The sequence below is a fragment of the Gobius niger genome (assembly GCF_951799975.1).
Source record: "Gobius niger genome assembly, chromosome: 8".
Classification (NCBI taxonomy): domain Eukaryota; kingdom Metazoa; phylum Chordata; class Actinopteri; order Gobiiformes; family Gobiidae; genus Gobius; species Gobius niger.
The window spans coordinates 24,738,454-24,765,893 of NC_136859.1; the positions used below are offsets into that span (position 1 = coordinate 24,738,454).

At 41.3% G+C, this 27,440-nt stretch overlaps 1 protein-coding gene across 1 annotated transcript; it reads right to left on the reverse strand.

Annotated features, from left to right (window-relative positions):
* Positions 1-27,440, reverse strand: ano10a (anoctamin 10a). The gene is made up of 14 exons (XM_079561402.1): positions 27,360-27,440; positions 25,445-25,576; positions 25,163-25,360; positions 24,877-25,011; positions 22,969-23,088; positions 22,675-22,859; positions 21,931-22,315; positions 21,229-21,284; positions 21,076-21,150; positions 20,803-20,991; positions 18,465-18,656; positions 18,057-18,185; positions 5,863-5,979; positions 1-193 (listed from the first exon to the last, which is right to left on the reverse strand). Exons 2-14 carry the CDS (start codon positions 25,554-25,556, stop codon positions 152-154), a joined length of 1,935 nt encoding a protein of 644 aa, XP_079417528.1. The 5' UTR covers positions 25,557-25,576; positions 27,360-27,440; the 3' UTR covers positions 1-151.

Consider the following 27,440-nt stretch of genomic DNA (forward strand, 5'->3'; position numbering starts at 1 on the left):
ATATAATCTCAAAGGCGTCTTAAATCAGCGTAACCTGGAGTGTAACACCTTGAAGCTCACTGTGAGTTAGATGTTTTTTTTTGTTCTGCAGCGTGTTTGTGATGTTCCAGTCTACGGTCAGTGTGTCTCTGTGCGGATCGCTCTCTCGTCGTCACTGCTGGACTTTGCCGAGCTCAGAGGCCTCCAGCATTTTCTGAAAAAAAACAAAACAAAGTAATTACTGAGAAGAATGTCTATACGGCGCAGTTCGCTTTGAGAGGAAAGATGATGAAGTGAAAGTGTTAGTCATGGAATTTAGGAGAGCAAAATACGACACTATGTTAGAGATAAAACGGCATGATATTTTGCTTCGGTTTGTATTCCTCTTAACCAAGCCTGAATCTCAATCCAGCCACTCCAACACTCAAAAGTCTAAGTGGAATCTCAGGTCACCAGTCCCATGCCCAAGTCAAGACACAAATCCTGTAAATGACTCAGCGATCAGAACAAAAAGACTCTATTTATATTTCATAAAGGATCATGTCAGTGTTTTTGTGCTAAAGAGGTTTGATTTCACACAGCTTGGGATGTGGGGGAGTCGTGATGCGTCATTTCTAGTGTGGGAATTTTTTTAAAATCAAACTGTCAAATTGGCTGCTGCCGTATTGAAACACCATGTCTTTAAAACCACAGGCCGCGGCAGCTCGAACAGACCTTTTTGCAGAGATAAATGGATATGATACTGTAAACATCCACTCTACAGCCCTGTCCGCTCGTCGTGAAGAAAATGAGCAGGTCACGTCCGTCGTTTCCTCTGTTTACTCTGCACCTTTTATTCAAACCCAGCTGTACTGTACTTTCTCTGGAGAAAGGCTGCAGCGCTGCCCCACCTCCAACAGCACAGCATCCCAATGGCTTTTGAATAAATTAAAGTGGATGATGTCTCGTTCCCCAGACGCTCATGCTAGCTCAATTACTTCACATTCTATTAATGCTGGCGAGCTTTGGGCCAAATGAAGGGAGGGGAGCAGGACGGTGATTTAAGCTTGACTGAGGTGGTGCTGAGGCAGAGGTTTTGGTAAGAGCTTGTTCAGTAAAAAGAAAAAAAGAAAAAAAATAGACATCAGACTGCTCCTATAAAAGCGCAAAGAGGGATGCATTAATTAAGAAAACTGCAGACACTGTGAGATTAGATTTGGATGAGATTTTCAGTGCTACGTGTACAGTATATACTACATCGGAGTCTAACAGCAACAACCTCTCTTTGAATTAAATCTAGGAATAACATGAGCAATGGCTTCCTGTGATCCAGTGGTTCAAAATGGAGTCCAGGAACCCCACAAGCACATTATTTTTGAATATTGCCACCGCTTTTGGACATCTTTATGAGACAGCAATCGGACCTTAGTTCATATGTGCAGAGAGAGAGAAGATGGTGAACTTTGTGGGTGTTTTGTTTCATATGGAAAAGTCCTTAACCTCTTACGCCTTAACCGAACAATCGCAACCTATGACGTAAAACAACTCCCGATGCCAATAAGAAAATGGCAAAGATTTCTTCAGAACAGGATACGTGTCGCATGAGAGCACAATATCCGTTTCTGTCTTGACTAAACCCGGCTGTAGAGGGTGTGGAGAGTTGCTGCCTGAGCTCTGTGTCCCTCTAATGCCGCACATGTCACTTCTGATCAACACAGATAGGAAACGGAGCTAAACCAGGCCACTCTGCACCGTTTCATCTGGAGCAGGCACAATAGGATTAAAGGGACAATAAACTGTGTTTTTCTTGTACTTGAAGTCACCCTGTAGTGTGGATTAGACTCCGACTACAGGCGTTTGAGTGAAACAAGAAGAAGGAAAGAGCTTATACCTTCTATCCTGTTGTTCTTTGATTGCACATTTTTCCACAATACTTGCACCTTAGTGTTTCTTGAGAGGTGATGAAACAAGTGAATTTCTCTATTATGAGATAAATAAAGTATATTATCTTAGTTCAAGGGTAAAGGCTTTGGCTAACAATGTTCAAATCCAAGCTTAATACATTCCCGTTCAGTAAAGCACTTTTTAGTTTCTCGCGGTATCGAAAAAGTTTGAAAATCAATACTTGCTGAGTTGTTTGACAGTCTTACAAACAATTCAGCTCAGATTGGCAACAAAACTTCTGCCAAAATGAAATATGCTGAAAAATTCATGTCCATCCCACACCAGAGTTCCCTCCCTCCTCCCGCCTGGTTTAAGTCCGACACTTGTCTGACTGAGTGAGAGCTGATTCATATTCACCGCGATGTGTCAGAGGAGACTGAGTTTGCGAAGGCACAGACTCTTGTAAGTATGAGGCAGTAATGACCTGTCACCATCCACTGTCTGCTAAGGGAGAGGGAGGGAGGGAGGGAGGGAGGGAGAGAGAAGGGGGTGAAAGAAGCTGCAGGGGCAACGAGTTCACGGAAATCAATTCTGTGCAGTAAGCAAAGACTGAGCAGCTTCTAATTAAAAGTCCAGAAATATGTCATTTATTATTCTGAGCTTCAGGAGGTGAAATAGTGGATGGATTGTTGCTTAGTCGAACCGGATTTGCTGACAGTCAAACAGTGAATGGAAGTCTGCAGACTAAGAGCAAATATATTTTTCTTTATACATACATTCTACATGATGTTAAAGATGGTGTTACTAACTGTTATGATCTGGTTTTGCTGCAGTTGGTTCAGGCCAGGTTCAGCAAAACAATAGGCGACTCAACCGCACACCCCACGATCTACTTGCACGCATTGACTCTACCCAGCACACGCTTCTGTTTCCACCACACACACATTTGTGTGAGAGGAGCACACTGTACAGATCGTCATTAAAAGCTTTTTAAGCTGCAATGAGAACAAATGTGGACAAATGCTGCCTTCTGATGGGACTTATGGAATAATTCAGAGGTGCCAAGGCTAATAAAACAGAAATGCAACAGCTAAAACATGAACTATGAAGGCAAGCAACATACTAATGTTATGCTAACATCCCTTCTAAAACAGCGGTATGATGTTGTGAAATGTTAAATCTGTATGACATGCCTGTTTTAGTGAGGGCTGTTCACTCTCATGTTTGCCTATCAGCAGCCAGCAGTCTGTTCACATCACGTTAGTACGATTCAGCGCGCTTTGGCCACAGCTAGAGGTCGGTTCCAAAACTTATACCTGGTCAGACCTGTTTGGCGAGCTTTTCCATAGCGGTAGCCAGTGCTAAACCGGTATTGGGCTGATACCAAACCTGCCAACCGCACCTTGCTCTTTTGACATTGCAGAAACTTGACATTTAACCAAACATAAGGGAATGTGTGTTGTAATCAAAGCTAAATGCGGGCCGAGGAAACTTTTTTTTGTGGCTTGTTCTTTGGTCAGGCAGTGTATAACTCTGCAACATCTCCTATACATTTCCTACAAATCAATAGTGTACAGCATGATGGCAAAGTATCTGATATAGTCTGATTCCCCATCCCATCACAGGCGGACCGGAGATGACCCGGCCGGGACATTAAACATTTACAGACACTTACAGGAGGACACACACCTGTAGCTGAGCGGATACACATTGGACACCGTTATCCAAGACGCTGACCCTTTACCGCTGTAAACTTGTACGTACAAGCGTGAGAATGTTGAATTAGTGATGTCGTTTCGTGTCCGCACTTTGCCGCTCATCAGATAATGTTACAAGTGTCTTCCCAGTCCCGACCGTGTGAGGTTGCAATTAGCAAACTGCAAAAAGCTGCAATCTCCTAACAAACATGTTCTGAAATGCTTGTGATTCTTGTCTTAGTTTACCAATTTACATCGAACACAGAGTGAACACAATCTAGATTTTGGTATTTATTGTCAGAAAATTAGCATTTTCTTTTTTGTGTTTTTTGTGTCTCCCATATGTGATGGTCTGATGAGTTGCACTTTTGGAACAGTGAAAACCATCCTGCTCCACCTGATAATAATTTGGCTTTGGTTTTTGTGAATTATACGCCTTCTATCTTGGCACACTCCAACTCTGGGCATGGGACTGATCCAAAACATACTACATATGACTTGAGCCCCAGTGGCTAGACATTAGTATTTCTATAAATCCTAATGGTACAGTAAAGGGAATGGAAGAAAGGCCGTCGGAAAGCACAAGGCTCAATGACATCCATCGCTGTTTATATTATTCTATAATAGTCCACTGCTTATGTGACGTCAGTGCACAGACTGTAATGTTTGGTCTGGCATCAGACCAAACAGACAGTAATTAATTCACGCTTTACCAACAGAGGAAAGAAGACATACAGTTTTTTTTTTCTTCAAACCCGAGAGTTACACTGCATAAATGCCAAGATTAATTAGTTCAGATGCACAAGCAAATATCAAAGTTAGATAGTAATGACCCAACGCACAACACTGCACGCATTTAGTAATGTCCCCATCGGCCAATCCCAATGCACACATTCGGAGCCATACTCACCCTTTGTGCTGCGCTCTCTGTCAAAAACATTTCAGAATACTGAGTATGAGGAGTGTGTTTCCCATAGCTTAGCACTGTTAAATCTTTTGACAAAACCAGGTGTAAGTCGTGAGGATATAATCTGGACAATTCTTTGGGTAAATCTAGTAGAGACTTGATACAATGAGATGTAGCGTAACAGACTACTGACTTTAAATTACTAAAGTACCAGCCTAAGAAGAATAACCTCATACATTTAAGGAATGTACCAAAGCCACATTGCAGAACATCCCAGACTATATGCAGCTATGCCTCAAAAGCAACAACCAAAGATTCTCCTGATGCTCTGCAAGACACCAACAATGCTAGCTCTACAGTAAGTTAATAAAATTAAGCCTGTGAGACTGCAGCTGTAAAACCGAGCTAAAAAAGTTATTTTGAAATGAAATTCCCACCAATTTCACTGGTACTGTTTGCTACACCTTAAGTGAAAAGGTGTGGCATTGTCAGCGTAAACTCAATAAGAAGCCCAAGGAAGCCGCATGAGAATATAAATGATCCCATGCACTCAGCAGGTCCCACTGAGCGACTGTGGAGCACATCAGGTCTATTAACCCCCGCTGCACCATTTGTCTTGACCAAAGTGGTGTGGGACAGGCCCATTCTGCAGCAAATGGGGAGCTATAGGGGCCTGTGGTAATGGACATGGCCCCTGTGTGCACCTTATGAAGGGAGGATGCGATCTATTATCAACATTGGCATGAGAAGAAGGTGTCCGATTATTTTTGTGAGAGATTTAAATGGTATATTCTGGAATAACAGTTTTGCATTGAATGATGAGAGTCTGGCCCAGTATCTGAGCGGTGATGGGGCGTGGACACATCATGGTTGAGTTAATGGTTATGAGTTTTCAGATGGACTTGATGGCGCAGCGGCCCACGCCTTTTCTCTGGGCCATTGAACTGTGCTCCTGCTCACCGCTCTGTCTCAGGACGTTACGACAGTTGCATATAGACAGCAGCAGCACAACAGTCAGCTCCGAGGGATGAAGGCAAAACACGGAAGTGCAGCTCAGGCAAAGGAGATTCTCATACTGCCATAATACGTCCCTGACGGTTGATGTGAGTAGAGTTAGTACAACTTACACTATTTCTTAAGTTACTTCAAGACTTCTACCTCCAAATCAGTGATTGATAGAAATGCACTTGAAAGGTCTGCTTTCTGTATTGATAATATAGATTATATAGTGGGTAAAATAAAATCACTCCACTAGATATTAATAATTAACTATTTGATCTTTATTTCTTCCCATCAGACGCTTTTCCTAACTCAACCCTCTAGTCCCAGGTGCAAGCAGGACAAGCAAAAGTTGTCGAAAATCTTATTCAAACTGGATTTATTCTAGATGACTGAGAACCTGCACCAAGTGTTTACCTTTTTCTTCAGTGCCTCGAGTGACTCGAACTCCAGCTTGGCCAGTTGGATCTGGATGGGTTTAGGAACATCAGGGATCAGGAAGGTCAGGATGAACTTCACAGCCAGGAGGCCATGCTGAAATCATAGGGAGACAAAACAAACAGAACCATCAAACTTGGATGCATGTCGATAAATAAAAAGAGTGTTGAAAAAACAAGCACACACTGGCATGACTGGCATGGACTGCTTATACTTCAAATCAATCAAATCCTTCAAGTTACTAATGTGTTTTGAGCTAATTACTTAAAGCTGCCATGTGAAAACTTTTACGTAATTTATTTTTGGACAAGATAAACAACTGAGAGGAATCAAGTAAGCTGTATAAACTTTTAGAGTGTATAAGATAAGATAGCCTTTATTATCACAGCTATATGATTACACCAAGTCCGCAACAGTAAATGCCAAGTCATGACCCACACTAGTCAGCAGACATTCTAACTTTCCATGAGGCTGACCACTCTCTCTCTCTCTGTGCATTTGCTGATCTCTCACACCTGTCTGTCCTCTCCACAGAACAGCTGCCAGGGCCTCCGTCTCCTCATCAGCCTAATGCGCTCGTGTGGGCTCCGCTCCACCGACAAATGACTGAGCAGAGAACAGCAGCTGTGCTCACTAAAACGGGAAACCGCTCATTTTGAGGTTGTTTCCGTGCATTTCAGCAGCAGAGCTATCGACCTCCTCAGCCTTCTCCTGCAACAGTCTACGTGCCATTATGTCACACCTCACTCATTTGACTTCTTGTTGCGGCGTTTGTAAACTCATTGTATGTAGAAAGTGCGGCTCGATAATAAATGTGCCTCATTGGTGCACATTTTCTCCAGTTTGGCTTTACCCAAATCTAAAAGCGTAACATAATAGCGACAAAGTGTCACAAAAGAGCAACAAAAATGTGATGGAAAAAGGTGACAAAAATGCTACAAAAATGCGACAATAGAGTAATAGAAAAGTCACAGAAACGTCACAGAAAAGTGACGAAAAAGTGACAAAAGAGAAAGAGTAGCAGAAAATGACAAAAACGCGAAAAAATAAAGCAATGAAATTGTGGCAAAAATGTGATGAAAATGCAACAAAAAAGCAATAAAACGAAATGTAAAAAAATAAATAAAAAGTGACGACATCATGGCAAGATGAGTTTTGTCGGTCTTAGCTTTCAAATGAGGTGCTACACTGGCCTATATAGGCTGTAAACTTTTAGATTTGGAGATAATGCACTCGGTTAAGGTGGGATTAAAGTTGTGATACAGCCCTTTTGACTGAGTTTTATATAATGTTATTATCACAAAGCAAATATCTGACATGGGCTTCTTTAAAAGGCACACTGAATAGAAATATCAATTTTCTCGCAATGATTGGAAAAAATTACCCTTTACTCCAAAGCTGGACCTATTGTCCCTGCATACATACCCCCCGAAAGCTCCATCGGTAAATGCCAGTCTTTGTTTGGCTGCAGGGAACGCTGTGACCACATCAAGCTTCAATCATTAACCGGTCAGCACTCACACACTTTGTAATGATTCATTTCACGGGCCCCGGAGCAGCCGATCTTGCCACCGAGAAGCACCGGAGCCTTTCTCATTCTAGTCAGCAATGGCCAGGGCGCAATTAACAACCAAGCGCAAAAAAAGTCCCTGATCTTGGCCACCTGTCATATTGATTGAATGGGAACAATAAACAGTGCAGCTCTTTAGCTGACTGCTAATGCTATCAGAGGCTAATGTGTATTTCTGCGGGATGGAAAGAGGTGAGACGGAGAGGATGCGTGGTTACGAATGAGGAAGGTGCATTTCAAGGGCGGCCAATAAATTGTGCTCTGTCGAGGGTAATGGGTGCAGACAACTAATAATGTGGAGTTTAACAGGAATTTCACTGCGTTTGCGATGGTAACGGATGTAAAAGAAAAAAAGAAAAAAAAAAGAGTTTGACGACCGAAGCCATGAATAGTTACGGCCTCAATATTGTCCGAATAGAGGGATGGTCTTTGTAGATGTTTTATTAGCTCTGGTGGATGTAGGTCATGATGAAGTAAATCTGCAAAGGTGAAATCTGTACCAGTATTTGTTTAAAACCACAGCACAAGGGCACAGCGTCCTTTTTGATCATTGTAGAACTGTTATTGTTTATTTAATGCATCAACATACTAAGGCAAAATGGGTGAAGTATGTTGCCCAAGTTCACAAGGCAGTATAAATTTGTGTTTCCAAAAATAGAGGAGACTATGGTGGCTTGCATCATCTAACCATGCAGTTAAATAACTTGTTGTAGTAGAGGGTACATTTGCCTTTAAGTCTGCTGTCATGCTACACAGAACGCTGTTCCGATCGCAGCGTCAAGGATTGGAGTCCCGACTTTCACAACTTGCTGGGTGTTTCTCCCCGCTTCTCACCCCGTTTCTCTCTCAACTGTCCAACTATCTTGTCATTTCACAAAATAACTGACAATTTAAATAGAATTTTAGAATTGTAGCTAAATTATTTCCATTTAACTCATGGATAGTATTGTGTCTCAGGGCTCTTTGAATCACTGACATCAATCTTAGACAGCTGTGATAATTAGTTGTCAGGTAAGCCCAGTTAAGGGAAAAACTACTGAAAAAGGGCGTTAAACATTATTAAGCCACCATTTTCAAGCCATATGGGAAAGAAAAAGGATCTCTCTGCTGATGAAAAGCATGAAATAGTGGAAAGCTTTGGACTAGGTATGAAAACCTTTGATATTTCACAAAAGATCAAGCACAATCATCATACTGTTAAGAGATTAGTGGCTGATTCAGAGCACACATGGGTTTGTGCAGATAAAGGCACAATGAGGACGGTTTCTGCCAGACAAATACATCAGATTAAGAGAACAGCTGCTACAAAGCAGCAAACAGGTATTTGATGCTGCTGGTTCCTTTGGAGTCTCCCGAAAATCAAGGTGTAGGACCCTCCAGAGGCTGCAGTTGTGCATGAACCGTCTATCGGGCCTCCCCTAAACTGTTAACGAGCAGAAACGGCTGCAATGGGCCCAGAAATACATGAAGACTAATTTTCAAAGATAAAATACAATTTGCATAATTGTTAAGGCAGTGTAGTTGATGTAAGCAGGAAAGCCTTTCAATCAGACTTTGGACCTTTCTGTCCTCAGTCTGATTGTATGACCTTCATTGCAGGTGATAAAGTTTGGGATCTCTCGTAAGCAAGATTATACTAAAGCCAAAGATCTCTCCTCATCAGCGTCCAAAAAGTCAGAATAATGAGAAACCTAATCCCCAACCTGTTCACTGTCCTCACCTGAACTAACTACAGTATAATCCACCCCCATCACAGCAGCAGAATGTCCAAATGTCATCTCCAGCTCTGTATTCAGCTCCTGCGCTCGGTTCCCATGGCACCTCTATCACTGCTAATTGGAAAATTACCATTTCAATCCACCGTCAATTGGACTGATGGGGAACTACTAATTCGACTGCTTTATGTGTGATGCAACACAATCGGGATGTTATTAAAGCTACGACAGTCATCACCACTTATACTGCTGCTTTACAAAATTGGATGAATACACTGAAAGCATCTAGCAGCTGTTGATGTGGAAAAACACACTTTATTTAGGAATTGAAGGGAGCAGCCAGAGGTGTAGGGGGACAGCATATCAGAAACATATTTGAGGGAGTGACCTACGCAAAGCTCTAAAAGTCAAAACTAACCAACAGGGCAACACATAGTTGATGAAAGAAGTCAGTTTAGGCGCGAGTTTGGCAGAAATTCACATCAAAGTTTTCTTATGACTGAAGACATTTGGGGAAGTTGTTTGATCAGGTTTGAAAAGCAGCAATTGTGTGGCGCTACGACTACTACATCACACAACGTTGTGTTTCTTCATCATTGGAATATAATTAGTGAAAGGATTTGAGGGAAGGAAACTTTTTTGATTTTTCACTTTACTGTCCAGACATGTAATAAGATAATCAGAACAAGAAGCTCCAAAGACTTCAGGGCTTCACGACTCTAATCCACTGTACTGGTAGGTCTGGGGAGGACGCATCAGACGGCGGTGGGGAAAAGATAATCTCCTAATCTAGACAAACTGTTTAATGGGATTACAGGGGGCTGCTGAGAATGAACTAGAGTAGACTAGCGCACAAGGTCTAGTAGCGACAAGACCTCCATCAAAGAACTTGAGTTAGTCAGTTAATGAAACCAAGTAGTCATTAACCTTTATCCACTGAAGTACCTGAAAAGCAAGCTGCTGTGATGACAATCTTTCACTGTACCTTCTCCCATTAGTGACTGAATGAATAAAACATGCCTCACACTTATCAAAGGGCTTTATGTGAACTATGCAAACGTGAGCACTTTCAAAGTAGGTCAGAAAGTGAAGTTGTTGCACATAATGAGGTACACCACACTCTACTCCAGTTCTGCTAAATGGGTAGCATGACATACAGCCTCGTGGCTGGTTTGCAGTAAAAAGCATGTACGCGATATGGTTAATGACTTTTCCCTGTGAAGAAACTTGCTTGTTTCTCACAAGGGCAAAGTCAACAATGTGATGATGCTTATTTTGGTTTCATGAGAGAAACCAAAGCTTAGCGCCTCCAAAGCCAGATTTATTTTTTTTGAGTCGTGGAATAAAATGTGCTTTGTCCTTCAAACTATTGTAAAAGCATAGATTTGTGAAGAAAGGCCTTTAAGCGCTGTGCATCTAATTACCAAGTCAATTGTGGACAAGCGGACTAGATTTTGTTAACATTACCGTGACAGTATTGTGCCTGAAAGTTGTGAAACGTGCTTATAAGCTCATCCATGTGAAGAATTGTTGTGTGTTAGAAATGCATTAGAAATGTAAGAATGAGTTACGACCACAATAAACAACTGAAAATGTATGCACTCCCTTAATAACCTGCAGTCACAGGAAGAATCTTCTTACCGGAATTTGTCTTGGAATCGAAATCATGACCTTGTTACTGGCAATTACATGGCTGCCGGGCCCAGCAATGTACTCTCATTGGCCACATAATTCCATCAACATTCTCTAATTGCAAGTTAATGTATTGTTCTGCGGGTGGTTAAAACAGCAGAATGATATGGTTGTGTAGCTTTTTGGCACCAAGAGACATACGATATACATCTACTGTTAAATGACAGCTATATCTCACATATGATGCAACCTATAGTGTTGAATTGTAAAAGGTATTCTTCTTTCTCCCCCTTGATTCGAGACTCTTTGATGGTGTGCAGAGGAGAGTGAGTGTCTGTCCCTCCTCACATGAGTGGATTAGACAGACAAGCCCAGGCCCTGACACTGGCTGCCCGTCTGTCTGCTGTTGCCTGGCTACTGCTCGCTCATGTGTGGAAGCCATGTACAGTAATTACCCAGGTATCATAGCACCGCTGCTGCTGCAAAATGACAAAAGTTGAGACACTACTGGAGCTGAACGACTTTTCAATTAATATCATGTTCGTAATTGCAAGCTTTCTTACAAAGACAGTAGTTGTGAATACTTTTATGTTGATATATATTTCATCTTAAAGTGAGGGTATATATATTCAAGTATACACTGTTGGCTGGCAGTATTGATATAAAATTCCTTCTTTTATTTTGGCCTGTCGGTGCTCTGCAATGGAGTGTTTAACTGTGTGAAAGGAAAGTTATATGGGTCCGTGGTGAGGGGCTTGGACTAAACAACCGTAGGGTCATTACATAAGCTGTCATTGCAGTGCTAGTCTCAGCGAAAGATTCAAAGATTACTCAAACATGCACAAGCTACAACTCCAGATATGTTTATTGGATGGGGGAACTACACTGTAAAAAGTTTAAACATCCCATTTCAGTCTAGGTCTATTTCACAAAACACATATATCTGTTATTACATACTGGACTGGTCAATAAAAAGAATTAGATTGTGATTCTGCCATTATTTGCCGTTTGCAATCAGTTGTTAAAAATGTTTGGTAACGTAAGCAACCAGAACCTGCAATTTACTCGTCAAAATGCTCTTGAAAGCAACATTCTCTTTATACCATGTAAGGCTGAAATCAGTGGTTGTGTTGTGTAACCCCTTGTAGCCATGTCGTGATGACAATAAACGAAAAGCTGTTCATGTGTCCCGCCTCATAGTGTCTTTGTAGTGAGCGGAGGACGCTGTTCCCAGTGGAGGTAAGCACATTAAAAATGCATGCTGCTGCGGACCTGTTAACAGCTTATATTAAGTGCTCGTGTGATGGTAACATGCAGCACACTGTGTCAATAAGCCCCATTTGTTTTGTTCTCTCCTTTCCCATTTTGGTGCACTTAACATGGTCCAACCTGCGCCGCTCATCACTCTTGTTGTCCCATCACTGTAATAAGCGCTCGCTCTATTCTGGGAAATGTACTGGAGGGGAACATGGGGAAACGTGCTCAGATGCACAATCAGGCCGAGGCAAAGCTTTGTCACACAATGTCCGTTCACTGCTGTTCTGCTTCTCTCGAATTAAGGGAGGTAACGCAAACCCAAAGATGTTGGATGGGCAAAATAAAAGTGGGATATGCATGTAGCCACCGCTGCCTTTGGGGTGGATGGATTGACTCACTTTCACACCAGTCACTCACCCGAACTGCCTGGTATTCCCACATGGTCTCCCAGCCTGCTGCTACACAGGCCCAACATACCTCTGAGATCAGACGGGATCAGGCGTTCACAAGGTGCTGTGGCATAACCAAGAAGAACACCTGTTATGGTCAAAACGCTAACGGCCCTTCTGTTTCAATATCTCTGGGATATCTTCAATGCTGCTGTATGCTTCAGTTAATCTAGTTTGGAGCGGACATATTGCCAAACATTTAAGCTTAAAGCAGTACTAAGTAACGTGTTTACCTTAATAAATCCTTTTAGTAGTCCCTCTGGGAGTAATACAAGTGTTGATGGGATGATTTGGGAGGTCTTTCATCTCCCCCTGGTGTCTCTGGCCAGAAAACCACAATTGCAACTTCCCTGCCACCGGGTGGGAGGCCCCAATACACACTAATGCAAAGCTAGCGCCACTTCAACACTATTTACAGCCAAGTTTGAGTGAAAAAAAATTATCTCCATTGTGTAATTGGATGAACAATATCGCTCTCTCCCTTTGGCTTTTCTGTCAGCGTAGTATTTACTCTCACGGACAATTAATGAGTAAAAAAAACGCAACATGCTACAACACCTGCAGTGGCGCTTATGGCCTCTAGGGGCGTGAGTTACTTAGTACTGCTTTAAAGGAACTGATTTAAATAAAAGGCATTGTATTTATTATTCAGTTCATGTTAATCATGCTCTTATATTTATTTATCTGGATCATTATTATCTTTCATGTTGCACCATTCAACCAGACCAGATTCTTTATTTGTGAACCCTTGATGTATTGTTAGGATTTTCAATACTCATTTTCTCCACTTTAAAGTTAGCCCTTCATGTGGCACAAAACAGAGTACAAAATGGCTTGACTGATGCAGCACACGACAGCACAATGAACCGCTGACACCAACACACCCCCAGGGCCAAGCAGAAATTAATAGTCCAACGCACTGAAGTTGCCCGCTCTCCATCTCTCCAGTCAGGTGAGAGGAGAAGAGCACAAGTCAAGCTGAAATCATCAACCCTCGTTTCAGCGGGATTTCTGAGGGTAAAAAAGACATGTCCACTGCAGCTCAGGACGCCACGCATTGTGAAAGAGGTCAAAAAGGATGAGAGGTGGCAAGCACCTTCTAAGTGTGCAATTTATCACCGAGATGTGACATAATGAAGCGAAACATAACATTTTACGTGGACAAAAGTGGCATTCTTTTTTGTATAATACAAATACAAACCCTAGCGACGATGCATTTGACTTCCAAGGCATAGACTTGAACATGCAATGGTGAAAACATGCTTGACCCTCATTCAAAAACCTTTTAACAGGCGTTGGGTCAAACACTTGACCCAACCTTGCCCAAGGATTCGAACAACGCCCCCTTTTTCTTTTTCGACCACAATGGTATTTCGATTTTGACTTTTTAGGCACTTTTGATTCTTTCTGTCTTAGATTTTTAGTCTCAGTCTCTGCCCATTATAAATTTAAATAAAAGTCATGAACCCACAGGTAAATATGGCGCCCCATGTTCCGCAAACCGCCCTTAACCAATTGCGACATGCATAAACTGAAACACAATTACGGTTTGTGCAAGTCCCACCACATGCAGTGACACAGGGCAAACTGATAAAGATGGGCTTTGAATCCGACCCGTGTCACTATTTGTTATAATTCCTTTAATTAGACCAGAGGATGGAAAAAGGCCTTAGGGACGCTCAGCAGAGGACATCCTGGGAGCGATCGAAGCTCAGTCAATGTCATGGCAATTAGATGCTTATTTATGTAACTGCATTATGAGAAAAATGTCACAGGGCAACCTTTAGCTGCACAGAAACATTTAAGATATATTAAAAAATTATCCTATAATGACATGGACTGGATGAGTGGGTTTTAAATTTAACCTGCCATGCTCAAGGGGAAGAAATGCCAGTGTCTCGGCAGGGTCTGGGTCATCATTTCAGCCTAATTAAATCTAAGATACACACATACTGTATCGGTGAGAGCCAATCTGCAAAGTGACATTCACAGATGACTTTGGCCATTAAGATACTGTGAGAAATGAGGGGATACATGGTGGAACATAATATGAATGAAAAGGACGTTGATAACGGCATGTGAGATTTTATCATAATATTAAAGCCAAAAGGTGCAAAGCCATTATTGAACAATCTCCACATTTAATATCCTCACTTTTACTATACGCCAAGAAATGAGATTTACAAATGTTTTAACCTCTTTACCCCCACCTTAAACAAGCACATTTTTCTCCAGTTTGACTTTACCCAAATCTAAAAGCTTCTTGAAAAAAAGCATCAAAATAGCAACAAAAACAAGATGCAAGTGAGGATAAAAAGGCATCAAAATAGCAACTAAAATGCAACTAATGAGCGACAAAAACGCAGCCAAACAGGCGACAAAAAGTGCTAAAAACATGGCAAAAGAGGCACGAAAAAAGTGCTGAAAAAGCAAGAAAAACAAAGTCGAGAAGTCTTCAGATTTGGGTCAAGCTGAACTGGAGAAAATGTGCTTGGTTAAAGGTGCATTATACAACTTTTTTATGCGAAAAAAAAAGGTTTTATTTGTGAGTATTTGACCTTGTAGTGACTCAGCGGCCATATGAGTGGTCAGCATGGCGCCTTTACTTCCAATCACAGTGGTCTCTGTGATGTGACTCTCAGGACCACTTGTTTTGTAGGTTGTCTGGTGGGAGGCTCCATCGTCAGAGAAAACCTTCCAAACAATTGATCCTGGAGCGTCACAGAGACCACTGTGATGGAAAGTAAAGGTGCCATGCAGCTGCTGAGTCACCACAAGGTCAACATAAAAAATTAAAAAAAACAACATAAAAAGTTGCATAATGCACCTTTAAGACAAGGGTTAAGGGGTAACAGCATCTGTGGCTCTAAGTTTTGAGTATAATAAAAGTGCAGAATAAACCGTTTTCAATATTACCCAACCATTCTTGCTTTTGAAACTGAAACAGCAGGATTCCCACTAATGACACTCAATAGTGACACAATATATCACAAAATTACTGAGGTCTTCCATCTGTCTGACATATTTTTGCTAACTCAGCTTGAAACAGAAAACGCATGGTAGTTTAATAGCACGCCGCATCCATAGTGCTGAAATGGTTTTAAATGTCACAATTACAATATTGTTATCGCAAAATTCCCAAACATCTGAAACATTCTGAAACGCCGAGGTTTAAATACATCGCTCTGCCACCGAGGACCGCTCTCTCTGAAAAGGCAGCTTTAATTACACGTCTGCTTTGTTCCTGACAAAGACAAATCGTGGAGCGCAGACAACTTCTCCAGCTAACGGTGCGGAGTTTATCATTGAACTGGCCCAGACCCCACATCCAATCAAACACGCAGCCAATCAATATGACCCAGTTCAGTTTGCAGCCTGGCATCCACAGTGACCATATGCACTAGCAGCTAAAGTAGGCCCTGTGGTGCTTTTAAAGAACTATTTCCCCCCTCGGAGCTTATTAATCCAACCAGACGAATCCCCTCAGTGACGTGTCCGAGCAAAACCAAGTTGCAAACATCATTTCTCTTCATGTGCGAGAGTGTGTGAGTGTACGGCATTGAAGAAGGAGCTGAATTGATGCAAACGCTAATATGTGGTGTGTGGAAGAAGAGAGAACAAATATGCAGCGCAACAGCCGGAGATACGATGCACAGAAGAATCAACAATGACAGAGTGGAAAAGCTTATTCAAACGTGTGCACATTCTGTCTCCCTCCATCAGTATTCTCCACATAGCCTCCTGGCGCTGCTTTGGCCTATGGCTCCATCTAGTGGTCAGTAATAGTCTTTTTGATAAAAAATGCAAGTAAAGTAAAAACAAAAAGGGTCTTGGTGAAAATACTTCTTTGTACCGTTTAATCATACAAGTCTGACTTATGTTAGTGTTGATATAACCAAATGGACAAACCACAAAATCACGTGAAAATTTAGCTGCAAAGGATATATCTGCGTTCTGAAGATGAAAGCAAATGAGCAGGAGTTTAAACTAATTACATTGTGTGTGCATTTCCGTATTGTCAGCGTGAAGACTTTGGCATGAATGGAGAACAAGGTAACCCAATTTATGTTGTGCTATACCATTACTGTCATTATTAACGATACAGAAAAATATTAGCAATACAATAATAACAGTTAAGAAAATGTAAAAAAATAAATAATTGGGGGACATTTTTTTTTTATTTACCGAGTCAGTCAATACTTTTATTGTTTCTATACCAGTAGCATCTTAACTTTGTTTTTTTTTCTATACCATACCAGTATCGTTTAACAGTACCCAGCCCTATTCAGGTAAAAGTACTGCAGAACTAGAAGTGAAATGTCCTGCTGTAAAGCTACACCTTGAAGATCCTTCAAAAAGTATCAATTGAGAGTACCCCGCCTCTGTCAGAGTAAATGGGATGGGCATGACAGCTTAGGATCAAACAGCTAAATAAAAGCTGTAAATCCTGTATAAGTTAGACCTCTTCTAACAAGTTCTGATGCATGTGGTTATTGCATTAGTAGAAGTTCATCATATCAATGCTCCCTGATGTGTTTAAATGATTAGTGGAAAAATAAATACAAAAAGAAAATCAGGGAAAATCAATTGTTCACTGATCAATTAGAATGAATTCAAATTATTTGTATGGTTTACAGCAGTCTTTCATATACAGAAACTGGTGACGCATGTGTTATCTACTGTAGGAGCCCAACTTTACATTCCTTGCTGGTTGTTGATTACTCATAAAGCCTAAATGACGGTGGTATCTGGGGCAGTCTGTCCTTTGCTTTCAGAAAACTGGTGGGTGTTTATCTTGAAAGACAAACTCGGCTCTGTTTAAAATCTGTCACAACCAATCAATTACTGTGGCCCCGATGTACAGCGCAGAGAGGGCAGCAGGATTAAACAAGGCTGCCAGTGTGTTTGTGGATCATTTTTGATGTTCTTTCCTCTAATTGAAAACCCTTCTGACGTTTGCTCTCTTCATGCAATTTGATGTTTGTGTTAAGAGTTGTTTGATGTGAGAGAAGAGCTGCATGAGCTTGGAGAACAACATGCTTGGGATTTTGAATGCGATTTGCTAAAAGCGGCCGTCAAAATCGCATTTGCAATTCATTTTGCTCTTTGTAATTTTGTAATAATGACTTGAATTGAGGAAATGTATCTTGTTTTGAGCGGTTTCCACTCATTTAGACACTTTTCCTGATCGGACCAAGTTTACTTTGCTTGTTTGAGGACATTTCAGACCAGTTCTAGGGTAAATCTCGCTTGAAATAAGAAAGTAAAATTGCCAATGAGATAAGACCAATTTTCTTACCCCATTGGCAAAGAAAATGACGTGAAATAAGGACGAAATTTATCGAAACGAGTCAGAAACATCGCAGAACAAGCGAAATAATCTAGGACAAATGCCCAAGAACTTCTTAACTAGTCAAAACAACTAAAATTTGGATTGCTATGCTCAAATTGAGATGTTTATACTGATCTAGTTAAATACTTTTTGCAGTGCGTAACAGATTAGAGGCCAGCTGCTGTTGCTATGTGATCCTCTTGTGGTATATCTCTTACCTCAATGGCCACTGTCCACAGAATGAGCTGCATCTCGGACTCGGGGAAGTACGCTTTGACTTGAGGAGACATGCCGATCAGAGTGCAGTTGGTCACTACGGCGATCACGCTCATGGCTTCAAAGGCGAGCTGCAACGGGAGCCACCGAGAGACAGAGACACAGTCAATAACGCGCTTCCTGAAATAGAAACTAATCAAGACATGCGAACAAAAGCCCGCTCATATCTGCAGGCTGCATGGCAATATTACACTCAAGAGCCATACGGTATTGTGTTTACTTAGATTTCAGTATGTCTCACGCTCAATAGTGGACTTTATTGTTTCTGTGGATGTAAATGTAGTATATGTTGGCAAAAGCAGACATTTTCCACATCCAGCTTAATTTTCACCGTTGTAGTTTAGTCTCACCTGCCACACTCCTATGTTGGAAGCTGGGTCGGAGAAAGGCCTCTTGAACACATGGCACATTTTGAAGGCATCCGAGTAAACTTCAGTGATATTATTCAACACGACCAGGACAGCGGCGAGCGGATACACGCAGGAAAACAGGCTGACGTATCCGAAAAGGAGAAACAGCTCCAGGTAGTCGTCAAATGTGCCCTATGGAGGGACATAAGTGAGATAGAAATTGGAGGTGAACAAAATGGAGATGTTTTGAGATCAACAAAAATTCCAGCGACATTTGTAGTTGTGCTTAAATTATGGTGTGGGTACGTCTGGAAGAGGAGCTATGGAGTATAGACTTCTTCTGGTGATCTTCAGATTCGACTTTTTTTTGTATTTATTTTGATCTCCATAACAACAGCTACTCTTCCTGATTTCAGAGCGCCACAAAAAGTGATACTTGACTAAACAAGCACTAAACCTCACCACCTAATCTCATCTCATCTCAGGTACATACTGTAGATCAGGGGTGGCCAACCAGTCGGAGACCAAGAGCCGAAATTTTCAACCTTGATCCTGTGAAGAGCCACAAAGGCACCGACCATTAGCGAGATCCCGGGGCGGTACTTTATTGTGATTAAATAGAATGTGACCGTTTTATTTATTCACAATAAACTATAACTTTATGCCTTTTTCTTTCTTTTTTTTAATAATTGTGTTAGATTGAATGGTTTTACTCCTCAACAAGATAGAAATACATGTATATTAAATGACATTTTGTGTTTCCTGTTCTGAAATTAAATTATTATTATTATTATTATTTATTTATTTTATGCTGGGGTGTGTTTGTATGTGGGGCCCTGCCCACTGAGCCCCCTTCTCTGTTTCGCCCCTGGCCTGTGCGCTCAGTGCCTGCAGCTTCGTCCTGACTGGACTGTGCAGAGAACGCACTCTAGGCTGCACAAAGTTCATGAACTTTAATCAGGAGCCTCTGGAGGATCTGAGAGTCTGTTTTAAGTTGCATCTGTTACAGTTATAGCACGTGTGAAAGAAAAGTCATGACTTTGCGTATTTCCGCGTTACGATGTCGCGCTTCGCATCATACGCTTAATAAGAGCTCCGCTTTTTTCCATTTCCTAATGTTGATCTTTTTCTGTGAATATGTGGCCAAATTACATCAAATAAAGAGTAGCTGATCAGAAACCTGAAAAGCACAGAAGCTAATCCTAGTGCCACGATCTGCCTGCCTGTTGTTCAACCTACATCCCGCTGTGAGTGACGCTGCACGGGCTCCTTTTACACGCCGCCTCGAAAAGGAGGGAGATACAGACTCTCATTCATGTAGAGATGGAAACAGGGTCTGTAGGACAATGGTTGGATTTTTGGTCAAAGACTGTTACAGTTTATGGGAAATATTTACCAATTATTTTGCAAAGAGCCGCATTGTATTAAACATCTCCAATCATGCAAAGAGCCGCACTCTGATTGGCCAAGAGCCGCATGCGGCTCGAGAGCCGCGGGTTGGCCACCCCTGCTGTAGATTAACAACACTTTATATGGAGTGCATGAAAAAAACAAAACGCACTGTACAGACAAGATTTCCTTCTCCCTACCCTGAGCTGAGACAGACTTGATGAAGAACACATAAAATAGTCTTGTTTTATCATAATTCTGTCCTCGGGGCACTTAAGTTTTTTTTTTTTGTCTGGACAGTGCATAATGAATAGGGCTGGGTACCGGTAAAAAAAACCTATATGGAATCGGAAAAAAAGTTTGGTATCGGAAAAAAAAATCAAAAACAGGTACTTGGTCATTTCAGCAATTTTTTTTAACATTTTTTTTTGTTTTTTTACTATTTTTCACCCAATTAAAACATTTTTTGGCCCATTTTTTCCTTGTTTTCCCCTTTTTTCCCCTCATTTTTGCTCCTTTTTTTAAATAACGAATATACTTTATAGACAAATTTATTTTAAATTATTCCCAACTTTTCCTGACACTGCAGATAAACCCGATATTGTAGATTTGCAGATCTTCACCCCATTATTGTTCTGTTTTCTGGTTCTATACGACAAATATTTGAGGTACTGGTATTGAGAAAAGAAAAAAAATGTAACGGTCCCCAGCCCTATTAATGAACACACATGGGACTTATGCAACAACACGACACACTGGAATGTAGAAAGAGCTCATTTCCATCTGTTGGCTTATTGTTCATGTTTTTAGTGGTAGGGGAACATTGCAAATCCACAGCAAGAAAACATATATTCCAAGTTAACCATGTCACAAAACAAGTGAACTTGAATCAGCCCTAGTTTGTTACACAGACGGCCCTCCATTCTTGGTAAATGAGAACACAGCTCACCAGATAAGTGCTCATGTCGGCCTCTAGTCGCACTTGTTCCTCTATCGGCAGCTCCTTGTCCTCCTGTGTTGTCTTCTTCGACACTCGTCGCATCATTTTCTTATTCCGTCTCCTCTGAAGCCAATAAGGCAGGAAGGCCTCCATGAATTGATTTAGGATCTGACTAGTGATCAGCAGCGTGGCCAGGCTCTGAGAGAGCAGAGAATGAGGAATTTGCAAGGATATACTGGGCTTAGAAAACATTAGTCGTCAAACAAAAGATATTAGAGGTACCTGTCTGAGCAGCACCATGTCTTGCATAACAAAGGCAATGTAGAACAGGGAGGCAAAGCAGTTGAAGAAGTTGAACTATAAAAGGAGACATGCAGATGATATATTCATTGCTGGAATTACAAAAGTATAGCTTATTGGACCTATGTGACTTACAACTAAAACTTTAAGGACGAGGTGGTTTTGATATGAAGATTCTAGCCGGTGATTTTCTGTCATGAAACAAAAAAAAAATCAATCAGTGAAAAATTGATTAATAAATAACTATCAGAGGGAGATCTCTATGTAGGCAGTTTTGGAAAAGAAAAAGAAAAATCTGATATTTATAGACAATATAGATTAAGTAAAGGTATTTGCTAATATTGCACTACAACCAATCAGCCCCATGTTAATGCCTCAATGTGCACTGAAACTTTTGGTGACTACGGGTTGGGCGTATTCAAGCAGGTTAGACGACAAACACGCTTGGCATGGAAGCCCATGCAGACTGTGACTAAATATATGTATTTGTGAGTGCGTTTTTGGCTTGTCTATGAATCTGTTTTTTATACTGTGCAGCACTTTGATCATTTGGGTATTTTAAGAGTTTAATGAATAAAGTTACTGTCGTGCGAAAAAGTATTCCACCACATTCCCACGCTGACACAAAACCCAGAGGAGAAAAAAGTAGAACAGAATATTTCACAGATTGAGTTGAAAAGGTGCCACAAGAAACCCTCAAATAATACCGGATTACAGCTTTTGGAATATGACCATTTTACACAAAGGCCTGAGAGGAAGAATAAATGATTATATCGTCCAGGTACACCAGACACAAACTTAGATACATGGATGAAAGCGTTAACCAAAAGCACTCACCCCACTCAGTGAGAAACTCGGCTGCGTATCTGTAGATGAGGTTCAAGACCTCGATGACCACTGCATAGATAATACTGGGGATGAAGAGCAGGATCCCGGTCCAAAACGTGGGGTCTTCGTCGTGTACAGACAGGGCCCATCCCTCCATTTGGAAGTAAATCATCATGACATACAGCGACGCGTAAAGGCACAGCAGCACAAAGGGCAGAGACACGCAGTAGACCCGCAGCTGTCTCTTGGCGTTGGGGTACAGGGGCTCCTCTCGTCCCGTAACAGGATTGAACCCCAGTACACCGTGGAAACCAGGGCGGGGCTCTTCGAACGCCTTCTTTCTGCTTAGTGTCCCCCAGCGATACGCCAGAGTGGCACTGAAGCGCTTCCATAACTACAGAGAAAAAGGATCATTCATTAGCAAATATCTTAGAACTGATAGTTAGCTTTGTCAGTTATGATGACGCAAAGTTACACTCAATCAGTTAACAGTTTTATGACTAGAATGGCCTGCCAGGACTACACGCTTTTCCTATAGAAAGATGGATAGTCTTATCTTATCTCCATAAAGCTGATTGGGTGTGATTGACAAGCACATTAACCAAAAAGAGAAAAGGATCAAAACAAACATGCCATGTAAATGTGAGTAACACCAAACTTAGCTCATCAGGTTATTAGATGGATGCCGTATATAGGAACATAGGAATAGTTTATGGCTCTATTCTACAAATTTACTGACCACAGGTCCCATACCTCAAGTATAACAGTGCACCAAATCAAGTTGAAGACTGCAAAGATGACATATTTGTCGTAGTCGTCCCAGTCAAACAGATAATAAGGCACACCGATTAAAGCCATAGGGATCAGGGCGAAGGTGAAGTACTCCAGGAAGCCAAAGTACAGCGCTTGACCCTCCCCGAAGTAGTGTCTGATGTCATCTGAGGACAAAGAGTGAATGGTGTGTCAAGGCAGAAGATGTTATTGTATTTTACACACCGAGCATTAAAGGCTCAAAATAAGATCAGCCATAGTTACACTGAAGCTTACCCAGAGGCTGGAGAGACAACTTGACCTTTTTATACCATGAAAATGTGAGTCTCTTTAATTCTTCTTTCTGATGGAGGGGAAACATCTGGATCATAATACTTTTGGACAGTAGCCTGCGAACTGACAAGGCAAAACACATTGATAAAGTTTACTTCTGCTATATTTAAGTTTATGTTTCGCTCATGAGGTAACATAAACGACATATGTATTTGCCTTAAATTACTTTCCCATTCACAATATATACATGCAGTTTCTTTTCTGAAATGAGGACGGAGACAAATAGCTGCGAAGTTCCCTATTGTACGCAATGCGAAGTCTATAGAAATAATTCTCATTGTCTCGAGCTGAGTGACTTAATACGAGTACATGATCGCTCTATCATTTCATCTGCCATTTCTTGAGAGCATCATTTGTCCCATACGATTACATTCTGCTTTAACGCGATTTGTCAAACACGAGCGCTGAATGGAGGCGCCCTATCTGCTCCGCGACTTCATTGCCTCTTCCTTATCTCACTTTGGGACTATTTCAGCACATTTGCATATTTATTATTTCCATACTGAAGCCGGCAAGAGCGCGAGAAAGACAAAGGGGGTGGGAGGTGGTGGTGCTGCTGAAGGAGAGGTGACGCGAGGACAAGTGGAGGCAGAGAGTTAATGTGTTTCTTCATTAAGTTTCACACTTTCAACAACTATAAACAGCATTAAGACTCATAGGGGAGAAGTGCAGATGTTAGCAAACGGGAAAAAGTTTGAGCATATCTTAAAAAAAAAAAAAAAAAAGACCATCAGCTTAATTTATTTTTGCCAGTTTTAGTCACATTTTTCTCATTTGAATCACAAAATGCTTTTTCTTGTGTCTTTGAATTGGGATGCTCTCTTTGTGTTACATATAACCTACTAGGGTCTGTGTCAATTCTAGATTATTAAATTATTATATTTAAAGCAGTACTAAGTAACTTGTTTACCTTAATTAATCCTTTTCGTAGTCCCACTGGGGGTAATACAAGTGTTAATGGGATGATTGGGGGGGTCTTTCATCTCCCCCTGGTGTCTCTGGCCAGAAAACCACAGCTTTCCTGCCACCGGGTCAGAGGCCCCAATAGACACTAATACAATCACGAAGAAGAAGCTAACAGGCTAACAAGCAAAGCTAACTGCGGGCTAGCACCACTTAAACAGAATTTGAAGCCAAGTTTGAGTGAAAAAAAATATCTCCATTGTGTAATTGGATGTACAATATCCCTTTCTATATTTTGTCTTTTCTGTCAGCGTAGTATTAACGCAACATACTTCAACACCTGCAGTGGCGCTTATGGCTTCCAGGGGCATGAGTTACTTAGTACTGCTTTAACAGTCCATAATTTGTAATGGATTAGCTGTTGCAACCCTAATAATTTGTGCTATTTTTTTTTTACTATTGATTATCCAATGTCTAAATAAAAGACAAATCTCCCTTGTAATGAATGAAGAGTGACTTTTTTAAAGAAGTGTTTGGTTGCTGAACATGATGTCCTTCCTGTTGCAACGAGCCACACATGACGGTTTCAAGTACCTCGCCCGGAGCCACATAACATCGATAGCGCGATGCTAAAATTGACAATTCATTCTTCCAATGATTAAAAGGACTGATTTAAACCTGGGAACTATGTCAGAGATAGTATGTTCCCATTAGGTTATCAAATTAGTACCGGGGAAGGCAATAACACTCGGTAATCGATTTAAGCAGCTTGCAAATGGCCTAATTATTTGCCATCAGGTTGACACACTCAAGGACAATAGCTCCTAAAAATCCATTATTGTTTTAATCATACGTATATTAATTAGCTGAAGCCGTAACTCCCCCTGAACATTATTAGTCGGCGGCAAATGAGTCTATTCTAAATTGCCTGCGTGAAGCTGTACTCACTGATGGATTTTCCGGGGTAGAGCTTGGCCTGTGTGTATCCAGGTATGTGAGTCTCATCTTTGGCTCGTAAAGTGTCCAGCTCATGTTTGATTATGTACTGGCATTCGGCCACACTCAGGAAGCCATCACCGTCGCCTGAAAACAACAAAGACAGGGATTATTTTTCGAGAGAAAACAGCGACAAAAACGCTAATAGAGAAACGTGTTATTTTACCAACACCAAAATTGTACACGTTTTGTTCAGGCCAAAAAAAAAAAGGAAGGCAAAACAGATGCTAAACTTCACCTTGAAAGTCTTTGAAGTTCTGTTGGTTTGTACAGGTGAAGCCTCTCATTGAGCCATCATTGAACTCTTTGAACAGGCCCAAATCCTCAGCTCCAGATAACAGTCTTTGTAAAGATGCCCCGATCAAGAATACGTTTGGATTTTGTTTCTCTTGAACCCCCATACCGGGCCCGAGCTGCTCCACCAGCAACTCAGCACCTGGAACAAGTAAAACCAACCACGTCAATCAACCCTTTACGGTCAAGATGTTGTTGTCGCCACTCAGAAATCTAAAATTCAGACCTCCATTCTGCTGCTTGTCTCGTATCCGCTGGAGGAGCCAGGTGATGGCCTCCTCTTTGGTGTCTGAGACCAGCTCAAGAGCCACCAGAGGAGTGAACCTTTCTGACTGCATTGCACTCCCAGCCAGCCCTCCTGCAATGGGAAAATACAGATCAATGCAAAAATGAATCATGAATTTTCCTACAAAATGTCCTCAAATAATAATAAAAATGTCTCTTTAATCCGTGTGTAGTGTGGTATAATGCACGTGCTATAGTCGAATTAACAGTACATGGTTTATAATAGCTTTGGCATACTGTGAGGGAGGACTTAATGTATTCACAGAGATGAAGTGTGGAGGCATTGGAGCAGGAACAGATGACTGACAGATACTGACAGTGGCAGCTGGGAGCTCCCTCTATCAACCCACACCCACCACATACACACACCCATTTAGAGAGCAAACATACTAGAGAGCAAGACATAAAGCAAGGGTTATTTGGTTAGAGATAGGTTGCTTGAACTCTGAACTATTAAGGAAAGCAACTCAAGTATAAGATCCTTCTTTCTAAAGGAACAAAATGCAAGACTTGGTGCTCTCATGGAGATCCAATCAATGAACAATATGCCGGATGTTTTCTAATTTTCTAATCCTATTAAGCAAAGAGTGAAATATGCTTGTGTAGCCCTCAAGTCGTCATCTGTGCTGGGTTGTTGAGAGTAGTGGATGTAGTAGAGTCTGCAACCTGTAACTTCAGTGTTCGACAAAGCCTTCAGGATGACACAGGCGAAACGTCCAGCACTCTGAACAACCCAGTACAGATGACACCTTGAAAAAGCCTTCTCTACTGCGCTGATTAAATACAACATCAACAAAAAGACATTTCAAACAATATACATTTTATTTGCCAGCCTATTTCCATTGTGCACATTTTAATTGAGAGCAGACCAAGGTATAGAGTTCGGGAATGTGATGTCATATCGCTAAGCATTATGGGATTAGCAGCAATTGTAAACTAATGGAGATTTTTTAAAGTTAAAATACTGGAGTTATTGTTCACATTAAAACACTTGGACACCACAGTGAGTTAGATGTATTTACCAGCAGTAACTCAGCAGCTAACGGAGCTGTTCCATGGCTTTTTTTGTCCACTTTTTACACTGTTTTTATCCAATGTTAGTCTATGGAAAATGTATGCTAACAGCTGCAAAGATGGCGGATCTCCATGGTAACTGTGGATTTTCCCGAAATGTAACCATTAAGTAAACCTTCAAGATTGATGTAATTGTTTGTCTAAATGAGAGGAGGCGCAGTCTTTGCCCAGCAGCCTCTTTGGGGGAAGCTGTGGACGTGGAACAGGTTTGGATATGTGTCTCATTCAAACTAAAAGTACAAAGGTGGACTTGACTACAGCGCCACACCCACCTTTCCAACCCTCCTTTCTATTACATATGATGACAAATTCCGGTTATAAATCTCTGAATAACAGATATATAGTGCTATTAAAACAGGTTATTGCAGTTGTATCAGGTTTAACCATACCTACATGGTTTACTTCGACACGATCACATAAGTGTAACTTAGTTTGAACGTTGCAGTGTGTTTCCAGTAGTCCAAGTATACAATTTATTTTGACGTTGAGCTGAACCAAACATACTTAACGAACGTGGGTTTTTCTGCCACCAGAGAGTCATAAAGTCATTGAATCAGGCAGGCTAGACGTCTGATGTCTGAAGTCTGAAACACTTCCCAAAGTTAACATTAGCCTGTGCTCTGCATCTGAATCATGCTGATCATGCGGACTTCATCTGTTTAGAAATGAGTGGCTATTTATAGAGGTGGGACGGTGCGTCTAGTCGGCGAAACATGAAAGTGCGAGGCCTTTAAACGACATCTTTCCGATTGAAACTGAAAGTTACCAATTCAGTGACTTACCAAAGCTCTTCCAGATACAGAGCAATGTTTAGGTCCTGGAGAAGCACAGCCACATCCGCACTGCTTGACACTTGGAGCTGG